The sequence below is a fragment of the Sander lucioperca genome, chromosome 24 (genome assembly GCF_008315115.2).
Source record: "Sander lucioperca isolate FBNREF2018 chromosome 24, SLUC_FBN_1.2, whole genome shotgun sequence".
NCBI lineage: Eukaryota > Metazoa > Chordata > Actinopteri > Perciformes > Percidae > Sander > Sander lucioperca.
Genome location: NC_050196.1, coordinates 4189285 through 4212266, shown reverse-complemented (window position 1 = coordinate 4212266; position 22982 = coordinate 4189285). Strand labels below are relative to the sequence as shown.

Sequence of the window (22982 nt, the reverse complement as noted above, 5' to 3'; positions counted from 1 at the left end):
GCGTAGCAGTGGATGTAGTGGGCATTTGGGTACACCTCTTTTATTTTCCTCTGAACACCTGAAGTGGTGGCCCCATCATATGCCTGGCAGATGAGCTTACTTTTCTGATCCTCAGGAAGGATAGTAGCAAGACGCTCTTTTAGTGCAGTAGCAATGGACTCAGGTGTAGCCGACTGCAGAGGGATGAACTCAAAAAATCTTTCCTGCACGTCGTTTTTGTCGTCGATGTAGCGCAGTAAAAGCAAAAGTTGGGACTGTGTGGCAATATCTGTTGTTTCATCTGCCTGGATTGATAAAAAATCACTTGTCCGGACTTCTTTGATTATTTGTTCTCTTGTAACAGACAACATACAGTCCAGTAGCTCGTTCTGTATAGTTTTTGACGTTCCCTTAAATACAGTGCCACTGCCAAGGTGCTCTTTCAAAGCTCCATCAAGAGAGGCAACAAAATCCACCAACCCGCGAAACATCCCGGGGTTATCTGAGCTCTCACTCTCACCATGGCCACGTAAGGCCAACTCAAAGGCTCCACAAAATTTCACACGGTCTATTATCGTGGACAGTATGTGTCGATTTTTGGTCACCTCTTCATTGTGCCTTCTAACGCCAATCCTGTAGCCTTCATCTAGTTGCCCAGCAATGCTAACTCTGCCAAAAAACGTTAGCTGCATGCTATTATCAAGATGGCTGCGACTGCTTTCATGACGTTTGCATTTTTCAGAGAGATGTTTTAGGTCTCTTACCCCCGTTGTTGTCCACAAAACCTCAGTGCCGACACTTTGAAATAAAAGACAGGGAAAGCAAAAAAAGGCATTGCTAACATCACATCCAGCCAGCCAACTCCGTTTCCCATAACAAGAGCGGGTGAAGCCCCGGGTGTAGTTTCGTCCTCGGTCACTGGCCTGCTGCTGGATTTGTAAATCGGGTTGGTCCGGTCCGAGATCCTTTATCCTCTTTTTTTCTTCCAGCGAGCGCCTTGTGAAAGGGTTTTTTTGTAAATCAATGACAGAATTTGGTTTAACTGCTGCCATTATCTCTACGAAAGTGATTTGTGTGATCGTCAGCTTGCAACGTTTTGGCGGCGTGAATGGTTTCTCTCCTGTGTGAATTCTCATGTGTCTCTTTAAACTTCCACTCTCTCTAAAAGCTTTCTTACAGACTGAGCAGCTAAATGGTTTCTCTCCTGTGTGGGTTCCCATGTGTCTCTTCAGATGTCCATTGGTGCCAAATATTTTCCCACACTCAGAGCAGCTAAATGCTTTCTCACCAGTAGTACATCTTGAATCACTAACAGGGAATCTATCGTTATTCAGAGAGTTTATACCTGACTGAGGTTCTCTGGTCTGTTCATCACTGTCATCAGTCTCAGGTTCAGAAGAGTCTCCAGTCTGGTCATCAGTAGCTGGTTGTAAATGTGTATCTGGATCCGATTTCATGGCTGGTTCTGGTCCTCCACAGTCCTCTCCATCAGCTTCTGTTTTGATCTCTTCAGTTTGTCTTTGATGAAGCTGTGAGAACTGAGGTTTCTCTTCATCACCTTCACTCTTCACAGGGACCGGAGTGAATGAGAACTTGGTGATATCAGCCTCCTCCAGCCCTTGAAGCTGCTCTCCATCCTGACTGATCTGGAGTTCCCCCTGTTCCTCTTTAATGTCTGGGGGCTTTGTGTCCTCCTGGTCCAGACTGGAGCTCCACTCCTGCTGATGTTCTTCACCAACAATCACTTTCTGGACATCTGAAGGTAAAGGTGAAACAGAAAATAGCAGCTATTAATGTGAATCTTAACAATACTCTGATAAGTAGCTCTATTCACTCTCATAATAAATAGGGGTGTCAGGATTTTCAATTCAATCTTCGATTTAAAGATTCTTTTCCAGCACTGACACAATAACAAGGGGGGCATGAATGCAATAAGTTTACAGTCAGCTGAACCCACCATGAAGTCCAGTCGGAGTCAACAAGCTTTAACAATCATTTGTGTACATAACTCACAGAAAGGAAGGCAAAATGCCGTCACACTGGTATCTCAAAAGAAGCATGAGGATTGTCCAGTTCTGTTGTTTCTAGGGATGCAACAATTATAGACTTTGTTGGTACGATTATGGTCTGAAAAATAATCACGGTTTCATGATTATGCATTATTATTTCACTGTAGATTGTAATGTTATGTATTGCTGCCTTTTGAAAGAGAAATAACAGTAACAGTCTTGAATGTTTTGGAAATGATTATATGACCAACCTTTTTATTTAAATTCATTAGAAAAGATTAGAGACTAGAGGTAAATCAGTCACACCATAAACAAGGGCACAAAAAGTACAAAAACCAAACACAAGCACTGAACTGCCCAGGAGTTTGTGGTGATTATTTCCTGCCATACTTAAGAGTAGAGGTCAACCGATAGTGGATTTTACCGATACCGATAGCTAGGTTGGGCCGTATTTGCCGATAACCGATTAATCGACCGATAGTATTTATAACTTATACAGTTGACAAAATACATACATTGTTTCAAAAAAAGTCCAGACGCTTTTGCCAATAATCAAAATAATAATGTCATATTTATTGATATTACACCCACAGCAATGCTACACAAGCATGTGTGTTGTCTAAAACAGTTCTCCTACATATTTGGAGTCATCCAGTGCAAAAATAAACATAATGAGCATTATAATTCATATAAAGGACAAACAATCTCAAAACAGTGACGCCATTCTTCTCTGTAGAACGGTTTAGAACGGTAACAGACGATCTCTGACCTGGAGGGATCTATCTTTCCCACTTTATACTATAGATATATATATATATATATATCTATATATATATATTTGTTCTCGCTTGGATGCCCATATAAGGCGTAATGTGTGACGGACCTGCCTTCCCATTGGTTGAAAACATAAACAAAGGCATCATGGGAGATCCCCTTGTCGGTAGCACCTACTGTCTATGGGTAGCACGGAGTTAGCGGCAGAAATGACCGAAAACGTGATGAATTATGGACATCAAGTGGATAAATCTTGGATGTAACAGTTTGGATTTAATGCTCAACAACCCCGAATAATCGGCAAAACCGATGAATTGGTCGACCTCTACTTAAGAGCAACCTGCGGTTCCATTTTGCTTTGTGTGCTGATTGGCTATCGTTAATCGGCGACTGAAGGAATTGTCGGTGAATGGTTTTTATGTGCATATATTAAGGTGATTTTAACTGACTTAGTATCAGAACTATAATATCTAGAATCTGCAATCCTCAATTCAGTTTAAATTATTTTGCATTAAATTTTGAATGAAAGCACAATCACTTGCATTTCATATTGCCGTGGTTTTTTGGTCTCTTAAATTCATATGGCAATGTATTTTGCAATTGTCAATTCAATTGTCAATTTTGCCATTTACGATATTATGATTTCCAAAATCTAAGACGATATCTAGTCTCATATCACGATATCAATATAATATCGATATATTGCCCAGCCCTACTTGGCAGTCTGCTAACTTGTTGCTCAGCCTACCAATATAAGCTGCTCTATTTTACACTACAAAAACGTTAGGTTTAGTCAACCAAACTATTTAAGGCTATGGTTGAGGTGAATGTGTGAATTTACCTGATGAAGGTCTGAGACCGAAACGTTGTATTTTTCTAAATAAATTATTGCTTGCGTAATGGTCAGTGTGCGGGACTCTTCTCTACACTACAAAAACTTGCATGCATGCTCAAATTCAACCACGTTGTTTTATCGAGATAAAGCAATAAGAAGAAGGAAACTCCGCTAGCTGCTAGGCTAATTTAAAGTGCAATGGTACAGCGGCGTTCATGTTTCCACCTCAGGTGAGAACAGAGAAATGTCTATTCCTTACCTACCGTGTATCAGGGCTGTAGTACTCAAGTCCGATCTCTAGACGGTTTATCTATGGTCTCGGACAAGTTCCCAATTATTATTATTTATTTTTTTCTCACGGCCGCACGCCGGAATACTTGAAGCCCTGCAAACAACAAAATCACCAGCTAACAATGAACTGACAATTGTACTGGTTTAACAGTTCACCTCCATGCATACAGACTACCTTCACCAATACAAAAACACCCTAAACACTGCCCGGTCCTACTAACACTCACAGCTCATACACTCCGGCTCCAACAACCCCAAGACTCTCTTCTCTACAATAAACGAACTTCTTAACACCCCTGACAAAAATTCTACAACCTTCACAGTAGACTAATGCAACTCTTTTCTCTCACTTTTTCAATCCAAAATCAACACCATTTACAACAACTTGACCACCTCCCCTGCTCCTTCAACCACCACATCTGCCCCCGCCCCCTCCACCCTCTCAGTCACTCCCTCATTTCTCTCTACTGTCCCCTGTGGAGCTTTCACATTTCACCACAGGTGATGAACAGCTCCACCTGCAGCCTTGATCCCATCCCATCAGCTTTCATTGAGACCTGTCTACCATCCATCGCTCATCACTACAATCATCAATTCCTCTCTCTGTTCCGGATCAGTCCCCACAACACTCAAGCTTGCATCAGTCACCCCCATCCTCAAGAAACCTGGTCTAAACCGGGACACCAAGTCCAACTTCCGACCCATATCCAACCTCCTCTTCCTATCAAAAATCCTGGAACGCGTTGTCGCGGCCCAGATCAAAACCCACCTCTCCTCCACTAACCCGTTTAAACTATTTCAATCTGGATTCCGCTCACAACACAGCCCTGAAACAGCCCTCCTCAAAGTCACCAGTGACCTCCTCCTCTCCTCTGACTCTGGCCACCTCACCATTCTTATCATGCTTGACCTCACTGCAGCCTTCGACACCATGCAACATCAGTGGCATCGCACTCTCCTGGCTCCGTTCCTATCTCACCAACAGACAACAGTTCATATACATCACATGTGTCAAACTTGAGGCCCCAGGGCCAAATACGGCCCCTCGCAGGTTATGATCTAGTTTTTGTCCCTTTGTCAAAAGTTTTTGGTGTGTATTTATTTATTTTTTTTTTACATTTGTGTTGCTTTTTTTTTTTTTTTTTTTTTTTTAAAAATCACTTTCTGGGTTGTTGTCACTTTTTCAGAAAATTTTGATGCTTTTTTTGGGGGCCTTTTTCCAACTTTTTTTGACTCGGATTCAACTGAAATAAATAAATAAAAAAGGCGGTGATGATGTCATTAGCGCAGTAGAATGAGTCGGGTGGTGGCCGTTAAGAGTCCCGTACAGTAAACGTAAACATCACTGCCTCTGTCGCTGCTACAATAAAGTTTTAAAACACCAAAGACAAGAACTGAACTGGCCGGAGGCCTGTACTACGAAGATCTGGGGTTACCGAGGTAACTTCAGGTTCAACCCAAGGTTTTGTGTATCACGACGGTGGATCACATATTACCCGGTTAAATCGCCGTGGTAACTTATGCTCAACACCTAACCTGCAGAAAAGTTAGAACATTTAGAGACCGACAACCCCCTTTCCCTGATGGTTTTCTTTATGAAAAATATAGATTTTAAGCGGAGGGAATTACGTATCTTTGTCAGCTTCTTGGCAGTATGTTGCCAATGTGCCCATCGGTTTGAATTGTTTATATATATATATATATATATATATATCCTCCCATGATCACTTAACTGCCAGGGTTGCAACTTAAAGAATATAGGCTACAGCAATGAAAGTTTATGGAATGCACAAGTGTAATCATGGTCAGATCTTGTGCCTGACTGATGGGGCAGTGATATTGATAAGTCTTGTAATTTACGCATTTACAGCGTCAGCTATTTTTTGCCAGCTTACCTTCCTGGGTTAGGAAGCAGCGGCTGTATTGCTTTCTGCCTGTAAAACCGTGTCTGTGTTCTTCATATTGCTGTGGGATTATCGTTTGCTCTTCTTCTTCTTCTTCTAAAATGCGCGGCTCTGGTAGACTTATCCATGTTTTCGATTGGTTATATGGTGCAAACACCGCCTCTTTTATGTGGACGCGCACGTCGCCAGATTGGGAAACCCTGGGTTGATTGAACTAGTTGTTAACCACCGTCGTGACACAGGTTATGCAGTAGGGCTGGGCGATATGGAGAGAATCAAATATCATGATATTTTTGACAAAAAACCTCAATATCGATACTGCAACGATATTGTAGTGTTGACTATTGGTGCTTTAACAAAATATGTACACAATGAGATTTTTGATAAATAATCATCAGTAATGTGGATTTAAGGACTAAATGGGTAAAGGCAAATAATAAAACAGTCTGGTAAGTTCAGAAAATGACATAATTTTACTGTAATGCAGCCTATAAAACCAGGAAAAGACAACACTTATGCCATAATACGATATCCAAAATCTAAGATGATATCTAGTCTCATATCACGATATCGATATAATATTGATATATTGCCCAGCTCTATTATGCGGATCGGGACCGTGGTTGTTAGGTTTGGTGAATTCGGGTAACGGCAAGAAAATCCAGGACATGTTGATCTTGATTCATAGTACAGGCCTCAACAGCTACTGTTTGCCAAACAACAATACACAGCCACTTCGTCTCTTTTCTTTTTCCCTCCCGTGGAATAAAGCTCCAGTCGGGTCTACTGAGATCTCTAAACGATGCGACGGAAAACAGTAGGCCTTATTGTCAAATATGAAGTTTACTAGTGCAACATTGAAAGCACCAGTAGGCTAGTACATTGCTGATTAAATATATAACTATTGACCTCGACAAAACAAATAGTTATTGTGTGTTTTGAGCTCTGTCTCTGGCTCGATCATCACTCAATGTTTCCCACACTGGATGCTTAGATACAGTCCTCCCCTTTCCATGGATGTTGAATCACATTATGTATGATAGAATTTTAGTGTTGACAAAAAAAAGACAGAGAGGAGGGAGGCAGAGCCTGTATGAGGCTGTAATACAGTATATTGACATCGATTCGACGGCATTCTGCAGTCTGCTCATTCTTGATAACAGACCGTTGATAAGAATAACAGACCGTTGCTATGCATAGCAGAGCGTCGCCATGGACGCAGTGTGGTTAATTTATCAGCTGTGGCAAAAAGTGGAGCTCCTCCTGTCCTCCAATTGAGGCATTGACAGCAGCCAGTTTTTGATCTTACTTATTAATGTGTTTTTTTCAGTTATGACTGACTTTCGAACTAGATAATAATACAAGTAATATGGCATTATAAACCAGAGCCAGCTCATACAACAATGAATCTCCCCCAACATGGTAACAAAAACTATAAGAAGAATACATAACATTGTAAACGTCTCCCACCTCTCCGCTGATCAGCTGACAGTTTCCACTCAGAGTTCATGTTGAAGTGCCTCTCCTCAACTTCTCCCCGACCTGTAATTCGAGAAAATTACGAAGCTCACAACATATCCAATAACACACGTTAGCAGGAGCTAGCTGCGGCTAACGTTAGCTTAGCGCGCGGACTCCCTGCAACAACAGCAGTAAACGCGTTTCCGGTCAGAGAAAGAAAACAGACCTGCTCTTTGTAGCTGTGTTTCAGGTTTTAAAACCTCATGCAGCAGTTTGTGATGTTTCTCTCTGGAAGGACACCAAACACTGGCGCCTTTTACTCCGCCGTCCTCATCACGAGGTAAAATGCAAACAATGGGACGGAGGTCGTAGCGTCTTACGGGACCCGGAAATACAAATACAACTTCCGCCACACTCCTCTGCCCTTCAGAATAAAACAGCGTTTTAAGAGTCGATTTTACTTATTGTCCTTTAATAAGATGAGATAAGATCAGTGGTTAAATGTAACTTAGTACATTTGCTCATGTACTGTACTTTTAAGGTATTATCATACTTTATACTTCTAATGAATTGTACTTTTTGACTTGGATTGACTGCACAGCACAGATACCCGCAGTACTAAAAGAGGTATCTCTGTTCTCTAAAGCCTCTGGTTGACGTTTAAATATGAAAAAATGTGAAAGATATACACTATTCACGATTACCGACTCTGATTATTGTGTATAATAAACCCGTCACTTTGAAGTTAAATATTTAAGCATAGTTCAAAGAATTGGAATATAAGGGAAACATCTACTGTACTATAGAAATTGATATATAGAACAGTTGAATTATTCTAAATAGATGGCTTCAGAAGGACGTTTTAGGATTTATTTTGCTTTCCGAGATGGAGAATTTATCTAGATGTATCTACCCAGCTTATTACTTGGATTGGAGGACGGCGAGGTTGTTGTGTTTTAAGCGGTTCCTACTGTAATTCTAAGCCCAAAAAGTGTGTCTGTCAGTTGGGTATGTCTGGCTATGTGAGACAAGCATCTAGCTACATTGTTGTGAATGCTGCAGTCTCAGCCTGGCAACCTCTGTGAACGTCGAGTCTGGGGAGGAGGGGGCTGGGGAGACGACTCTCTCCAGTATTTTGAATTTGTACTGTGGTAACTATTTTAAACACTAGCTGTCAGTATTACATATTGCACCTTTAATATCCTCATGTTTCATATAACTTTTAGCTCTGGGAAATCAGGAATTTTGTTTGCTGTCCTTGTTGAAAATAAACAGGTCACTGTATGTAAATGCTGGTGACATCACTGTGTTAAGGTAATCAACTAATAATCAGGCACTGCTGCGATTTGAACTCAGGATCTCCTGTTTACGAGACAGATGTAATGTTTCTATGTAAATTTAATATGCCAGGGAAAACAGTCTGCCTTTTTCATTTGCTACCAGGGTAGCATGGGCATTGGGTACACATGTGGATGGGATGCAAACAGAGGTAATCTCTGCAACAACAAGGTGCCGCTGGGATTTGAACCCAGGATCTCCTGTTTACTAGACAGGCACTTTAACCAACTAAGCCACAGCACCTCCTTGAGGAGGTCTATAATGTTAAGTCTTAATTTCTCTTTTACCTTGTATGAGCTGTATAATATACAGTATACTGACTGATTGATACATTCTTCCATTTACTATAACTGATATTTTGCTGAGGTTTGCACTGTTAAAGTCCCCAAGAACAATGAGCAGGGAGTCTGGATGTTAGAATGTGACATCATGCTCAATAACCTCCTCTGAATTACTAGTAGGTAAGAAATAAAGGATATGTAGCAGCCCGAACAATATTACAGCAGTAGATATAGGGAAATAATATAAACTATAATAAAGAGTTAAGGCAGAAGGATGTGTAAAAGAACAAACCTTCCTCAATATACCAAGCATCTTCATACACCACTTCCATGCATGTTCAATAAGAAATAAGACTTGTTTTTATTATTTTTATTTATTCATTCATTTTATTTGTTAGGGACCATGTACAATTTTTAACATAAATGTTGCCATTTGATGCACTGTACCAGAGTTAGCCTTACACCGCCTTCCTACTGGCACTTGAAATCAGGTCCGTAATACGCAATACGCCCCCAGCGGACGTCGTACTACACCGTTGAAAAGCTTCGGAAGCGACTCACAGAAATGGCGGAGAGACTAGAACGATTGATAAGTGTCTGAATGTACGATTCTCTATGACCTCTCTTATACAGAAGAGAGTTATAGGCAGGAGCTTCTGTCAACTTGGAATGCAGATTGATTGATGACCGGCAGGTCAAGAGGTCAGGAGCTGTCAAAAATGTGATTTACATCTGCCAGATGTTTCTGACGCGATTCTTCCGGAACTTTCCAGAAAGAGGGCGTGCCTTAGACCGGATATTACCAGGGAGGAGACCGGAAGCTGCGTATTAATGCATCAAGACAGGAAATTGCGTTTTCAGATGAACCAATGAGCAAGAATGAAGTATCTTTACACTATTTGAAGCAGTTATACATATAACTGTGAGCCCAGAGAGTGTGTAAGACTGGGTTGTAAAAAAGGAATGTTCAAAAACGCAAGGGCTCCTCTTACAACAGGCTAAGGAAGTAGCTCTAATAAGCGTGAATGGGCCTAAGCCCCAAAGGTCAATGCATCTCCACACACACACACACACACACACACACACAGGAGTTACATTTTGTAAAAAATGTTGATCGTATGTCTGTGCATGCTTAGCTCTGGTTGGTATGTCTGACTCACACTGTCCTCTGCCCTCCTGCGTCCTCCGCTGCTCCGTACTCACCTGGCTGTGCCTGCTTCGTTCTGGCCCGGGGATCTGTGTTCACTCCCCTTTTCCCTCCATACCTATTTTTCCCATGCCCGAACACTCTACCGGAAATTGCGTTTTCAGTTCAAATGAGCTAACCAGTGAGAAGTCAAAAAAAAAAAAAAGATCAACATTCCCTGTACCATAAATATGGTATTTTTCATCAGATCACACAAAATCACACATGGCATTTGAACACATAACATTCATTGTGACTACTTTCTTTGAATTTTGAGTGATTTATTCAACTTAGTCACACTTTTTTTGTTTACGGTCAAAATGTAGGAAATTAATGGGAAAGAGTATAATATTCATCCATACACACACTCCTACAACTTTCTTGTGCTTGTGTACCATTATACACATGAAACACACGCACACACACACACATGAAACACACACATACACATACACACACACACACACACACACACACACACACACACACACACACACACACACCCAAACAGACACAGTTCATGTTGTCAGTACATGTTGTCATGTTGCCGCTTGTGCATGTGAACCACTAATGTTCGCCCACACATGCATATGAATTTTAACTTGTGAATACAAAACTTATTTTGTATCATTTTAATGTAACTAGCAAAACAGATTTGTATTGATTGACATTGACAATTCACAATGACAAACATTGACATTGACTTAAAAGATTGGTTGTGTTTAATGTGGTGAAAGATGTCAATTTAAAAAAAGATAACGTAGCAGCAAATAGTTAAGCTAATTATATTAAATATACAAACGTTAAAAAATATGTGCTTGTGACATTTTTGTATTGATACAGCTGTTAAAATTATATTTTATTCTCCTTGATGTACACAATGCTTATAATAGCTGTAAAAAATGTAAGATAAGATTCAACTTTGCACCCTGAACCCAATTTGTTTCTTTGTAAAATGCCAACGTTAAAAGTAAGTAGTACTACCTTGAAGTTATATGACTTCACCAGATGCATTTATGTTTTAGCGACATTGCGTCGTAATTTCCCAATTCAGAATTAACACGTCCCCAAAATGTAAGTCTCACAGACAAGATATGGTATGTTCAACATGAATTTGAATTCATGAATACAAAACTGATTTTATATCATTTTAATGTAACTAGCATAACCACGTTCGCTTAAAAGATTGTTTGTGTTTAATGTGGTGAAAGATGCCAATTTAAAAAAGATAACATAGCAGCAAGTAGTTTAGCTAATTACATTAAATATACAAACATTTTTAAACCTCATGTGATCAGTGTTAAAAAAGAAAAGAAAAAAAATGTAAGATGAGATTCAACTTTGCACCCTGACCCAAATTTTCTTACTTCTCCGGGAACCATCACCTTATCGTGGTGGAGAGGTTTGTGTGTCCCTATGAACCTGAGGGCTGTGTTGTCTGGAGCTTTGTGCTCCTGGTAGGGTCTCCCAAGGCAAAGTGGTCTCAGGTGAGGGGCCAGACAAAGAATGGTTCAAAAACCCCATGAAAAAACGAGGTAGAGATGATGTGACCCTGCCCGGAGGAAGCCCGGGGCCCCCGTCTGGAGCCAGGCCCAGATGGAGGGCCCGTCAGCGAGCGCCTGGTGGCCGGGTTTGCCACGGAGCCCGGCCCGGCACAGCCCGAAAAAGCTACGTGGCACCTCTCTCTCCAACCCATGGGCCCACCACCTGTGGGAGGAACCGCTGGGGTCGGGTGCGCTGCCACATGGGTGGCAGTGAAGGTCAGGGGCCTCGACGGACCAGACCCGGGCAGCAGACGCTGGCTCTGGGGACGTGGAACGTCACCTCTCTGTGGGGGAAGGAACCGGAACTTGTGCGGGAGGTGGAGCGCTACCAGTTGGATCTGGTGGGGCTTACCTCTACGCACAGTCTCGGTTCTGGAACCATACTCCTGGATAGGGGTTGGACTCTTTTCTTCTCCGGAGTTGCCCAGGGTGTGAGGCGCCGGGCGGGTGTGGGGATACTCACAAGTCCCCGGCTGAGCGCCGCTACGTTGGAGTTTACCCCGGTGGACGAGAGGGTCGCCTCCCTACGCCTGCGGGTTGTGGGGGGGAAAACTCTGACTGTTGTTTGTGCGTATGCACCAAACAAGAGCTCGGAGTATTCGGCCTTCTTGGAGACCCTGAATGGAGTCCTGTATGGGGCTCCAGTAGGGGACTCCATAGTTCTGCTGGGGGACTTCAACGCGCATGTGGGCAATGATGGAGACACATGGAGAGGCGTGATTGGGAGGAACGGCCTCCCTGATTTAAACCAGAGTGGTTGTTTGTTGTTGGACTTCTGTGCTAGTCATGGATTGTCTATAACGAACACCATGTTCGAACATAGGGATGCTCATAAGTGTACTTGGTACCAGAGCACCCTAGGCCAAAGGTCAATGATCGATTTTATAATCGTTTCATCTGATCTGAGGCCGTATGTTTTGGACACTCGGGTGAAGAGAGGGGCAGAGCTGTCAACTGATCACCATCTGGTGGTGAGTTGGGTCAGAGGGTGGGGGAAGACTCTGGACAGACCTGGTAAACCCAAACGGGTAGTGCGGGTGAACTGGGAACGTCTGGAGGAGGCCCCTGTCCGACAGACTTTCAACTCACACCTCCGGCGGAGCTTTTCGTGCATCCCTGTGGAGGCTGGGGGCATTGAACCCGAGTGGACAATGTTCAAAGTTTCCATTGCTGAAGCTGCGGTGGGGAGCTGTGGTCTTAGGGTCTTAGGTGCCTCAAGGGGCGGCAACCCACGAACACCGTGGTGGACACCGGTGGTCAGGGAAGCCGTCCGACTGAAGAAGGAGTCTTTCTGGGATATGTTATCCCAGGGGACTCCGGAGGCAGTTGCAAGGTACCGAAGGGCCCGAAGGGCTGCAGCCTCTGCCGTGAAAGAGGCAAAGCAGCGGGTGTGGGAGAAGTTCGGAGAAGACATGGAGAAGGACTTTCGGTCGGCACCAAGGTGCTTCTGGAAAACCGTTCGCCACCTCAGGAGGGGGAAGCGGGGAACCATCCAAGCTGTGTAATGTAAGGATGGGACGCTGCTGACCTCAACTGAGGAGGTAATAGGGCGGTGGAAGGAGCACTTTGAGGAACTCCTAAATCCGACTAATACGCCCTCTATGGTAGAGGCAGAGCTGGAGGATGATGGGGGATTGTCGTCAATTTCCCTGGTGGAAGTTGCTGAGGTAGTTAAACAACTCCACAGTGGCAAAGCCCCAGGGATTGATGAGATCCGTCCAGAAATGCTTAAAGCTCTGGGTGTGGAGGGGTTGTCTTGGTTGACACGCCTCTTCAACATTGCGTGGAAGTCGGGGACGGTGCCTAAGGAGTGGCAGACCGGGGTGGTGGTTCCCCTTTTCAAAAAGGGGGACCAGAGGGTGTGTGCCAATTACAGGGGTATCACACTTCTCAGCCTCCCCGATAAAGTCTACTCCAAGGTGCTGGAAAGGAGGGTTCGGTCGATAGTCGAACCTCAGGTTGAAGAGGAACAATGCGGATTCCGTCCTGGTCGTGGAACAATGGACCAGATCTTTACTCTCGCAAGGATCCTGGGAGTATGCCCAACCGGTCTACATGTGCTTTGTGGATCTGGAGAAGGCGTATGACCGGGTCCCCCGGGAGACACTGTGGGAGGTGCTGCGGGAGTACGGGGTGAGGGGGGTCCCTTCTCAGGGCCATCCAATCTCTGTACGACCAAAGCGAGAGCTGTGTCCGGGTTCTCGGCAGTAAGTCGGACTCGTTTCAGGTGAGAGTTGGCCTCCGCCAGGGCTGCGCTTTGTCACCAATCCTGTTTGTAGTATTTATGGACAGGATATTGAGGCGTAGTCGGGGTGGAGAGGGGTTGCAGTTTGGTGAGCTGGGGATCTCATCGCTGCTTTTTGCAGATGATGTGGTCCTGATGGCATCGTCGGCCTGTGACCTTCAGCACTCACTGGATTGGTTCGCAGCCGAGTGTGAAGCGGCTGGGATGAGGATCAGCACCTCTAAATCTGAGGCCATGGTTCTCAGCAGGAAACCGATGGAGTGCCTTCTCCAGGTAGGGAATGAGTCTTTACCCCAAGTGAAGGAGTTCAAGTACCTTGGAGTCTTGTTCGCGAGTGAGGGAACAATGGAGCGGGAGATTGGTCGGAGAATCGGCGCAGCGGGTGCGGTATTACACTCAATTTATCGCACCGTTGTGACGAAAAGAGAGCTGAGCCAGAAGGCAAAGCTCTCAATCTACCGGTCAGTTTTCGTTCCTACCCTCACCTATGGTCATGAAGGCTGGGTCATGACTGAAAGAACGAGATCCAGGGTACAAGCGGCAGAAATGGGTTTCCTCAGGAGGGTGGCTGGCGTCTCCCTTAGAGATAGGGTGAGAAGCTCAGTCATCCGTGAGGAGCTCGGAGTAGAGCCGCTGCTCCTTCGCGTCGAAAGGAGCCAGTTGAGGTGGTTCGGGCATCTGGTAAGGATGCCCCCTGGGCGCCTCCCTAGGGAGGTTTTCCAGGCACGTCCAGCTGGGAGGAGGCCTCGGGGAAGACCCAGGACTAGGTGGAGGGATTATATCTCCAACCTGGCCTGGGAACGCCTCGGGATCCCCCAGTCGGAGCTGGTTAATGTGGCTCGGGAAAGGGAAGTTTGGGGTCCCCTGCTGGAGCTGCTACCCCCGCGACCCGTTACCGGATAAGCGGAAGAAGATGGATGGACCCTGACCCAAATTTGTTTCTTTGTAAAACACCAACATTAAAAGTAAGTAGTACTACCTTGCATTTTACTCTGGTCTCAACCTGAGCTCAATTAGTTATAATAATAATTAATTATACAACGCAATATGCAACTGACAACTTTGTCTTAATATTTGATGGCCTGTTCAGAGAATGACCGACAAATGATATATCACTTAAGAGCAGAAACTAAGAATTTAAGACCACAATTTTTATCCTGTAAAAGTATCACTGAAAAGACCCTGAAGGGTGTTGGAATGGCAACTATGATTACATCAAAACTCTGACTCAAACAAGGTTCTTGTTATTTACTAGAAAAGAGAGTATTTGAGAAAACTATAAGAGATAGTTAAAAAAAAAAAAAGATATAGGAAGCTAGGCCCTCTAAGCGAACTGCTATTTTATTTACGAATTCGTATATCCAAATGTGATATTGTTCGACTTTGTATTTCTATTATTGTTATACAATGTTCTGTCTTTTTTTATATCTACAACATCTATCAATGTTGGAAGATCTCTCTTGGAGTAGACTAGTTTCTCCCTTTGACAGAGCAAGGGCCTCTAGCTTGCAGTAGTCAGCTAAGGTCAAAGGTCGACCTCTGCTCTGCAGCGCTTACACACACACACACACACACACACACACACACACACACACACACACACACACACACACACACAGTTGTTTTATTTTCTGTTTTTCTGTTTCCTTGACCCATTTTTTAGTCTTAAGTACTTAATACAAGAAACAAATTAACAGTTAATCATGCAACATCAGTTAGTTGCAAGGATGTATAATACAAATTACTGCAATGATTATCTCTCTCCTATATTGAGTAGTCAGGTCAGTCTTTACCTGAACACCTTTATGCTTTGTACAACTTGACATTAATGTAACTTTAAATAAAAGCCCCATACTACTACTTTATGTGAAATGTCCAAATAGTTATGAGACAAACTGCTGATTCTAGTTTTAGTGATATATAATTCAGACCTGGGTAGCTTAAGTTGACTGACATTCAATAAAATTACCAACCAGTTGTTGATGGAATGCACAATGCAACAGGTAACTTTCCCTTCTGTGACATGCTGGCAGAGTGATATAGAGCCAGCGGACGGGTTGTCTAGCTTTAACTTTCACTGTTTATTTTACACAAGTGTAGATGGTGGTTTGCATTCTTAACAGGCCCAGATTCATAAGCATCAGTTCTGCTGTATGAAACGAGCTGCTGTCATGCGAGCCAGAGGATGACGCCTATAGGTAACAGTTGCCGCAACTAAGGTCAAAGGTCAACCTCTACTATACATACATACATGTATGGTGTTTTATTTTCTGTTTTTCTGTTTCCTAGTCCCATTTTTTAGTCTTAAGTACTTAATACAAGAAACAAATTAACAGTTAATATGCAACATTAGTTAGTTGCAAGGATGTATAATACAAATTACTGCAATGATTATCTCTCTCCTATACTGAGTAGTCAGGTCAGTCTTCACCTAAACACCTTTATGCTATGTACAACTTGACATTAATGCGTAACAACTACGTTTTAACCAGCTTTATCTTATTATCTTTTAGAAATAGTATCATATCATATATGCTGCATGAAAACGAACTGCGAGCCATAGCAAGGGGCCTCTAGGCTAACCTCTGCTCTGCTGTGCACATACACACACACACACACACACACACACACACACACACACACACACACACACACACACACACACACAAACACACATACACACACACACATACACACAAAACTAAACATACAAGACATACTCCACAACACAACCACACAAAACAAAGACAAATATTTATATAAATAATAATCCTACGCTACCACGGTCTGTGGGTTATCCATTATTCAATGTGAATTCATCATTTTATAGTCTTTATATAATTCAGTACTAAGGACCATGTGGATAAGAAATCTTGCAGTCTTGAATGCCGTTTACTTGTAATTTGTTCAATGGGCAACAAGTCCATTGTCTGTTCCAGCCAATGATCCAATGTGGGTCCTGATTGGGAAATCCATGTAAGTATACATTTTTTTAGCAAAATAGGAAAACATTGTAAACACACATTTTCTTGTATAGGGAAACTTATTTTCCACATCATAACATAACTCAAAAGTACAGTTACACATATCTTGAATTGCTTTGTGAATCTTCTCCCAAAAGGAATAAACAGCTTTACAATACCATAATAAATACATGAATGTTCCTAATTCAGTTCCACATTTCCTACACATAGAAGAGTTTGTATGATCAAACTTACTAAGCTTCACTGGAGTTACATAGTATTTATACAGGAATTTATAATTAGTTTCCTTAACTTTAATGTTCCGTACACAGAGTTAGCCATTCTTTTTCACTAAACTTCTTTTTAAGCTCTAATTCCCAATTTGTTCTCAAAGAAGAAAAAAAGTTCTGGGAACTTTCAGACAAAATTCTATACAAGTGAGATATCTTACACTTAAGCGAAGTTGCAGAGATAATAAATTGTTCCAGCTCAGTGGGATAGAGTCTAAGTTGTCCCTTTTTATGTAAAGATACAATGATGTGAAGAAAAAAAATCTGTTCTAGGAATTTATATTCTGCACAAATAGCCGTAAAGGATTTAACGGACTCAGAGCCTTCATCAAACATATCTGAAAACGTTTTTAAACCATGAAGTGACCAATTTCGAAAGTCAGTTTGAGAGAGAGCTAGAAAGTCGGGGTTAAATGCAATAGGAGAGTTTTTGCTTATATGACCTTCTGTGCTCAGATACCTATTACAGTCCTGCCAAGCTTTCAATGTGGCTTGTAAAGGGGGGAACCCCTCTACATTCATCTGGGACTGCAGTTTGTTAACATAGTGTTGCTGTGATCTCCAACGGATAGCATATTAGTGATTCCAGTGCTACCCAAAGAGAACTAGTTCCCAACTTCCAACTTATAATATGTCTAACTTGGCAAGCCCAGTAGTGCCATAAAAAATTTGGAAGTCCTAACCCCCCTTTTAAACATGGTTTTGTTAAAGTGGACAGCTTAATCCTTGGGGTCTTGTTGTTCCATATACATTGTTTTAAACATCTATTAATTAACTTTAAAAAAAAAAAAAAAGGGAATATAACATGGCAACATACTAAAAGCATAAATAAACTTAGGGAGTATACTCCTTTTAATGGCATTAATTTTCCCAATAAGAGACAGTTCTTTTTGCATTCCTCCAGCAAAGGGTTAGAAGAGCATCTTAAATTACGGAAAGACTGGGTTGGGCAAATTTTCTTTTCATCTTTTAAAACAAATAGCCGAGGAGTGGTTTTAATTCATAAACACATAAGACATAAATATTACTCTTGTTTAGATTATTTTTCGCTTCCTAAAAATTGTATGAAGCTTGTTTCATCTTGTGAAATACATGAAATTTCTATATCGGACCATGCAATGGCCTCCTTGGAAATCACTCTAAATGAATCTTCTAAAACTAAAATGTGGAAATTTAATAATCCGTTATTAGAAGATGAAATATTCTGTAAGAAAATGAGAGCGTGGATTGAAGACTTTAATATTTAGAATTTATCATCTGAAATAGTCCCATCCATACTTTGGGATGCAGCAAAAGCTACTTTGAGAGGACACATTATATCCTACTCCTCTTATAAAAAATAAAGAAAGAAAATTACTGGATTCATTAAAGATTGTTACCGGATAAGCGGAAGAAGATGGATGGATGGATTAAAGATTGTCACTCATCTGATAATACTAGACGACTGTTTAACATCATACATTATCTGAACCAGGAAAAAACACCTTCATTATTATTGTCTCTCGAGTTTGACTGCTTAGAATGGGATTTTCTTTTTTAGTACTAGATACATTTAAATTAGGCTACAATTTCATTGAATGGATTAAAGCATTATATGACTCTCCAAATGCAACTGTCTGTACTAATAATGTGGAATCTCCCCCAGTGCACTTAGGAAGAGGTACCAGGCAAGGCTGCCCTCTCTCCCCATTATTATTTGTTATTGCTTTAGAACCGTTTGCTGAGATGATCAGAACTAATCCTATGATAAAGGGAGTGACCGCAGGCACACAACATCACCAAATTTCTCTCTATGCCGATGATACTTTATTATTTGTTACTGAACCTATGTCAACTTTGCGCCATGTTTTGGCAGATATTCAAACATTTTCTAAGACTTCAGGGTATAAGGTTAACTTACAAAAATCAATTGCTTGCCCTCTTAACATTCCGAATGTGGAAAATGTTAAGAAGGAATGCCCTGTCTCTTGGTCAGTATATGGCTTTAACTATCTTGGAGTACAAGTGGCACCCGCTTTGGACAGACTATTTAAGGGAAACTATAACCCTTTGCTGGAGGAATGCAAAAAGAAACTTCAGACTTGGTCTGCTCGCCCACTGTCTCTTATTGGGAAAATTAATGCCATTAAAAGGAGTATACTCCCTAAGTTTATTTATGCTTTTAGTATGTTGCCATGTTATATTCCCTTTTTTTTTTTTTTTTTAAAGTTAATTAATAGATGTTTAACACAATGTATATGGAACAACAAGACCCCAAGGATTAAGCTGTCCACTTTAACAAAACCATGTTTAAAAGGGGGGTTAGGACTTCCAAATTTTTTATGGCACTACTGGGCTTGCCAAGTTAGACATATTATAAGTTGGAAGTTGGGAACTAGTTCTCTTTGGGTAGCACTGGAATCACTAATATGCTATCCGTTGGAGATCACAGCAACACTTTATGTTAACAAACTGCAGTCCCAGATGAATGTAGAGGGGTTCCCCCCTTTACAAGCCACATTGAAAGCTTGGCAGGACTGTAATAGGTATCTGAGCACAGAAGGTCATATAAGCAAAAACTCTCCTATTGCATTTAACCCCGACTTTCTAGCTCTCTCTCAAACTGACTTTCGAAATTGGTCACTTCATGGTTTAAAAACGTTTTCAGATATGTTTGATGAAGGCTCTGAGTCCGTTAAATCCTTTACGGCTATTTGTGCAGAATATAAATTCCTAGAACAGATTTTTTTTCTTCACATCATTGTATCTTTACATAAAAAGGGAAAACTTAGACTCTATCCCACTGAGCTGGAACAATTTATTATCTCTGCAACTTCGCTTAAGTGTAAGATATCTCACTTGTATAGAATTTTGTCTGAAAGTTCCCAGAACTTTTTTTCTTCTTTGAGAACAAATTGGGAATTAGAGCTTAAAAAGAAGTTTAGTGAAAAAGAATGGCTAACTCTGTGTACGGAACATTAAAGTTAAGGAAACTAATTATAAATTCCTGTATAAATACTATGTAACTCCAGTGAAGCTTAGTAAGTTTGATCATACAAACTCTTCTATGTGTAGGAAATGTGGAACTGAATTAGGAACATTCATGTATTTATTATGGTATTGTAAAGCTGTTTATTCCTTTTGGGAGAAGATTCACAAAGCAATTCAAGATATGTGTAACTGTACTTTTGAGTTATGTTATGATGTGGAAAATAAGTTTCCCTATACAAGAAAATGTGTGTTTACAATGTTTTCCTATTTTGCTAAAAAAATGTATACTTACATGGATTTCCCAATCAGGACCCACATTGGATCATTGGCTGGAACAGACAATGGACTTGTTGCCCATTGAACAAATTACAAGTAAACGGCATTCAAGACTGCAAGATTTCTTATCCACATGGTCCTTAGTACTGAATTATATAAAGACTATAAAATGATGAATTCACATTGAATAATGGATAACCCACAGACCGTGGTAGCGTAGGATTATTATTTATATAAATATTTGTCTTTGTTTTGTGTGGTTGTGTTGTGGAGTATGTCTTGTATGTTTAGTTTTGTGTGTATGTGTGTGTGTGTGTGTGTGTGTGTGTGTGTGTGTGTGTGTGTGTGTGTGTGTGTGTGTGTGTGTGTGTGTGTGTGTGTGTGTGTATGTGCACAGCAGAGCAGAGGTTAGCCTAGAGGCCCCTTGCTATGGCTCGCAGTTCGTTTTCATGCAGCATATATGATATGATACTATTTCTAAAAGATAATAAGATAAAGCTGGTTAAAACGTAGTTGTTACGCATTAATGTCAAGTTGTACATAGCATAAAGGTGTTTAGGTGAAGACTGACCTGACTACTCAGTATAGGAGAGAGATAATCATTGCAGTAATTTGTATTATACATCCTTGCAACTAACTAATGTTGCATGATTAACTGTTAATTTGTTTCTTGTATTAAGTACTTAAGACTAAAAAATGGGTCAAGGAAACAGAAAAACAGAAAATAAAACAACTGTGTGTGTGTGTGTGTGTGTGTGTGTGTAAGCGCTGCAGAGCAGAGGTCGACCTTTGACCTTAGCTGACTACTGCAAGCTAGAGGCCCTTGCTCTGTCAAAGGGAGAAACTAGTCTACTCCAAGAGAGATCTTCCAACATTGATAGATGTTGTAGATATAAAAAAAGACAGAACATTGTATAACAATAATAGAAATACAAAGTCGAACAATATCACATTTGGATATACGAATTCGTAAATAAAATAGCAGTTCGCTTAGAGGGCCTAGCTTCCTATATCTTTTTCTTTTTTAACTATCTCTTATAGTTTTCTCAAATACTCTCTTTTCTAGTAAATAACAAGAACCTTGTTTGAGTCAGAGTTTTGATGTAATCATAGTTGCCGTTCCAACACCCTTCAGGGTCTTTTCAGTGATACTTTTACAGGATAAAAATTGTGGTCTTAAATTCTTAGTTTCTGCTCTTAAGTGATATATCATTTGTCGGTCATTCTCTGAACAGGCCATCAAATATTAAGACAAAGTTGTCAGTTGCATATTGCGTTGTATAATTAATTATTATTATAACTAATTGAGCTCAGGTTGAAATACAGATAACATGAGACCAGAGTAAAATGCAAGGTAGTACTACTTACTTTTAATGTTGGTGTTTTACAAAGAAACAAATTTGGGTCAGGGTGCAAAGTTGAATCTCATCTTACATTTTTTTTCTTTTCTTTTTTAACACTGTTCACATAAGGTTTAAAAATGTTTGTATATTTAATGTAATTAGCTAAACTACTTGCTGCTATGTTATCTTTTTTAAATTGGCATCTTTCACCACATTAAACACAAACAATCTTTTAAGCGAACGTGGTTATGCTAGTTACATTAAAATGATACAAAATCAGTTTTGTATTCATGAATTCAAATTCATGTTGAACATACCATATCTTGTCTGTGAGACTTACATTTTGGGGACGTGTTAATTCTGAATTGGGAAATTACGACGCAATGTCGCTAAAACATAAATGCATCTGGTAGTACTACTTACTTTTAACGTTGGCGTTTTACAAAGAAACAAATTGGGTTCAGGGTGCAAAGTTGAATCTTATCTTACATTTGTTACAGCTATTATAAGCATTGTGTACATCAAGGAGAATAAAATATAATTTTAACAGCTGTATCAATACAAAAATGTCACAAGCACATATTTTTTAACGTTTGTATATTTAATATAATTAGCTTAACTATTTGCTGCTACGTTATCTTTTTTTAAATTGACATCTTTCACCACATTAAACACAACCAATCTTTTAAGTCAATGTCAATGTTTGTCATTGTGAATTGTCAATGTCAATCAATACAAATCTGTTTTGCTAGTTACATTAAAATGATACAAAATAAGTTTTGTATTCACAAGTTAAAATTCATATGCATGTGTGGGCGAACATTAGTGGTTCACATGCACAAGCGGCAACATGACAACATGTACTGACAACATGAACTGTGTCTGTTTGGGTGTGTGTGTGTGTGTGTGTGTGTGTGTGTGTGTGTGTGTGTGTGTGTGTGTGTGTGTATGTGTATGTGTGTGTTTCATGTGTGTGTGTGTGCGTGTGTTTCATGTGTATAATGGTACACAAGCACAAGAAAGTTGTAGGAGTGTGTGTATGGATGAATATTATACTCTTTCCCATTAATTTCCTACATTTTGACCGTAAACAAAAAAAGTGTGACTAAGTTGAATAAATCACTCAAAATTCAAAGAAAGTAGTCACAATGAATGTTATGTGTTCAAATGCCACGTGTGATTTTGTGTGATCTGATGAAAAATACCATATTTATGGTACAGGGAATGTTGATCTTTTTTTTTTTTTTGACTTCTCACTGGTTAGCTCATTTGAACTGAAAACGCAATTTCCGG

General features: G+C 40.8%; 1 protein-coding gene, 1 long non-coding RNA gene and 1 other non-coding gene across 3 annotated transcripts in view; all 3 read right to left on the bottom strand.

The window, feature by feature from the left end:
• Nucleotides 1–7639, bottom strand: part of LOC118494417 (zinc finger protein 79-like) — a 29125-nt gene extending 21486 nt beyond the window's left edge. The window contains exons 1-3 of the mRNA XM_035998353.1: nt 7480–7639; nt 7263–7334; nt 1116–1735 (exon numbers count right to left, since the gene is read on the bottom strand). Of these exons, the coding sequence (XP_035854246.1) occupies nt 1116–1735; nt 7263–7302 (660 nt within the window). The 5' untranslated portion in view covers nt 7303–7334; nt 7480–7639. The remainder of the gene's footprint in view (nt 1–1115; nt 1736–7262; nt 7335–7479) is intronic.
• A 1121-nt stretch (nt 7640–8760) lies between these two features.
• Nucleotides 8761–8834, bottom strand: trnat-agu. The gene has a single exon. It is a non-coding gene; the product is annotated as a tRNA-Thr (tRNA).
• A 496-nt stretch (nt 8835–9330) lies between these two features.
• On the bottom strand, nt 9331–21277 carry LOC118494422. Its single transcript, XR_004896544.1, has 3 exons — nt 21266–21277; nt 13401–13405; nt 9331–9416 (listed from the first exon to the last, which is right to left on the bottom strand). It is a non-coding gene; the product is annotated as an uncharacterized LOC118494422 (long non-coding RNA).
• Between the last annotated feature and the right edge of the window lie 1705 nt (nt 21278–22982).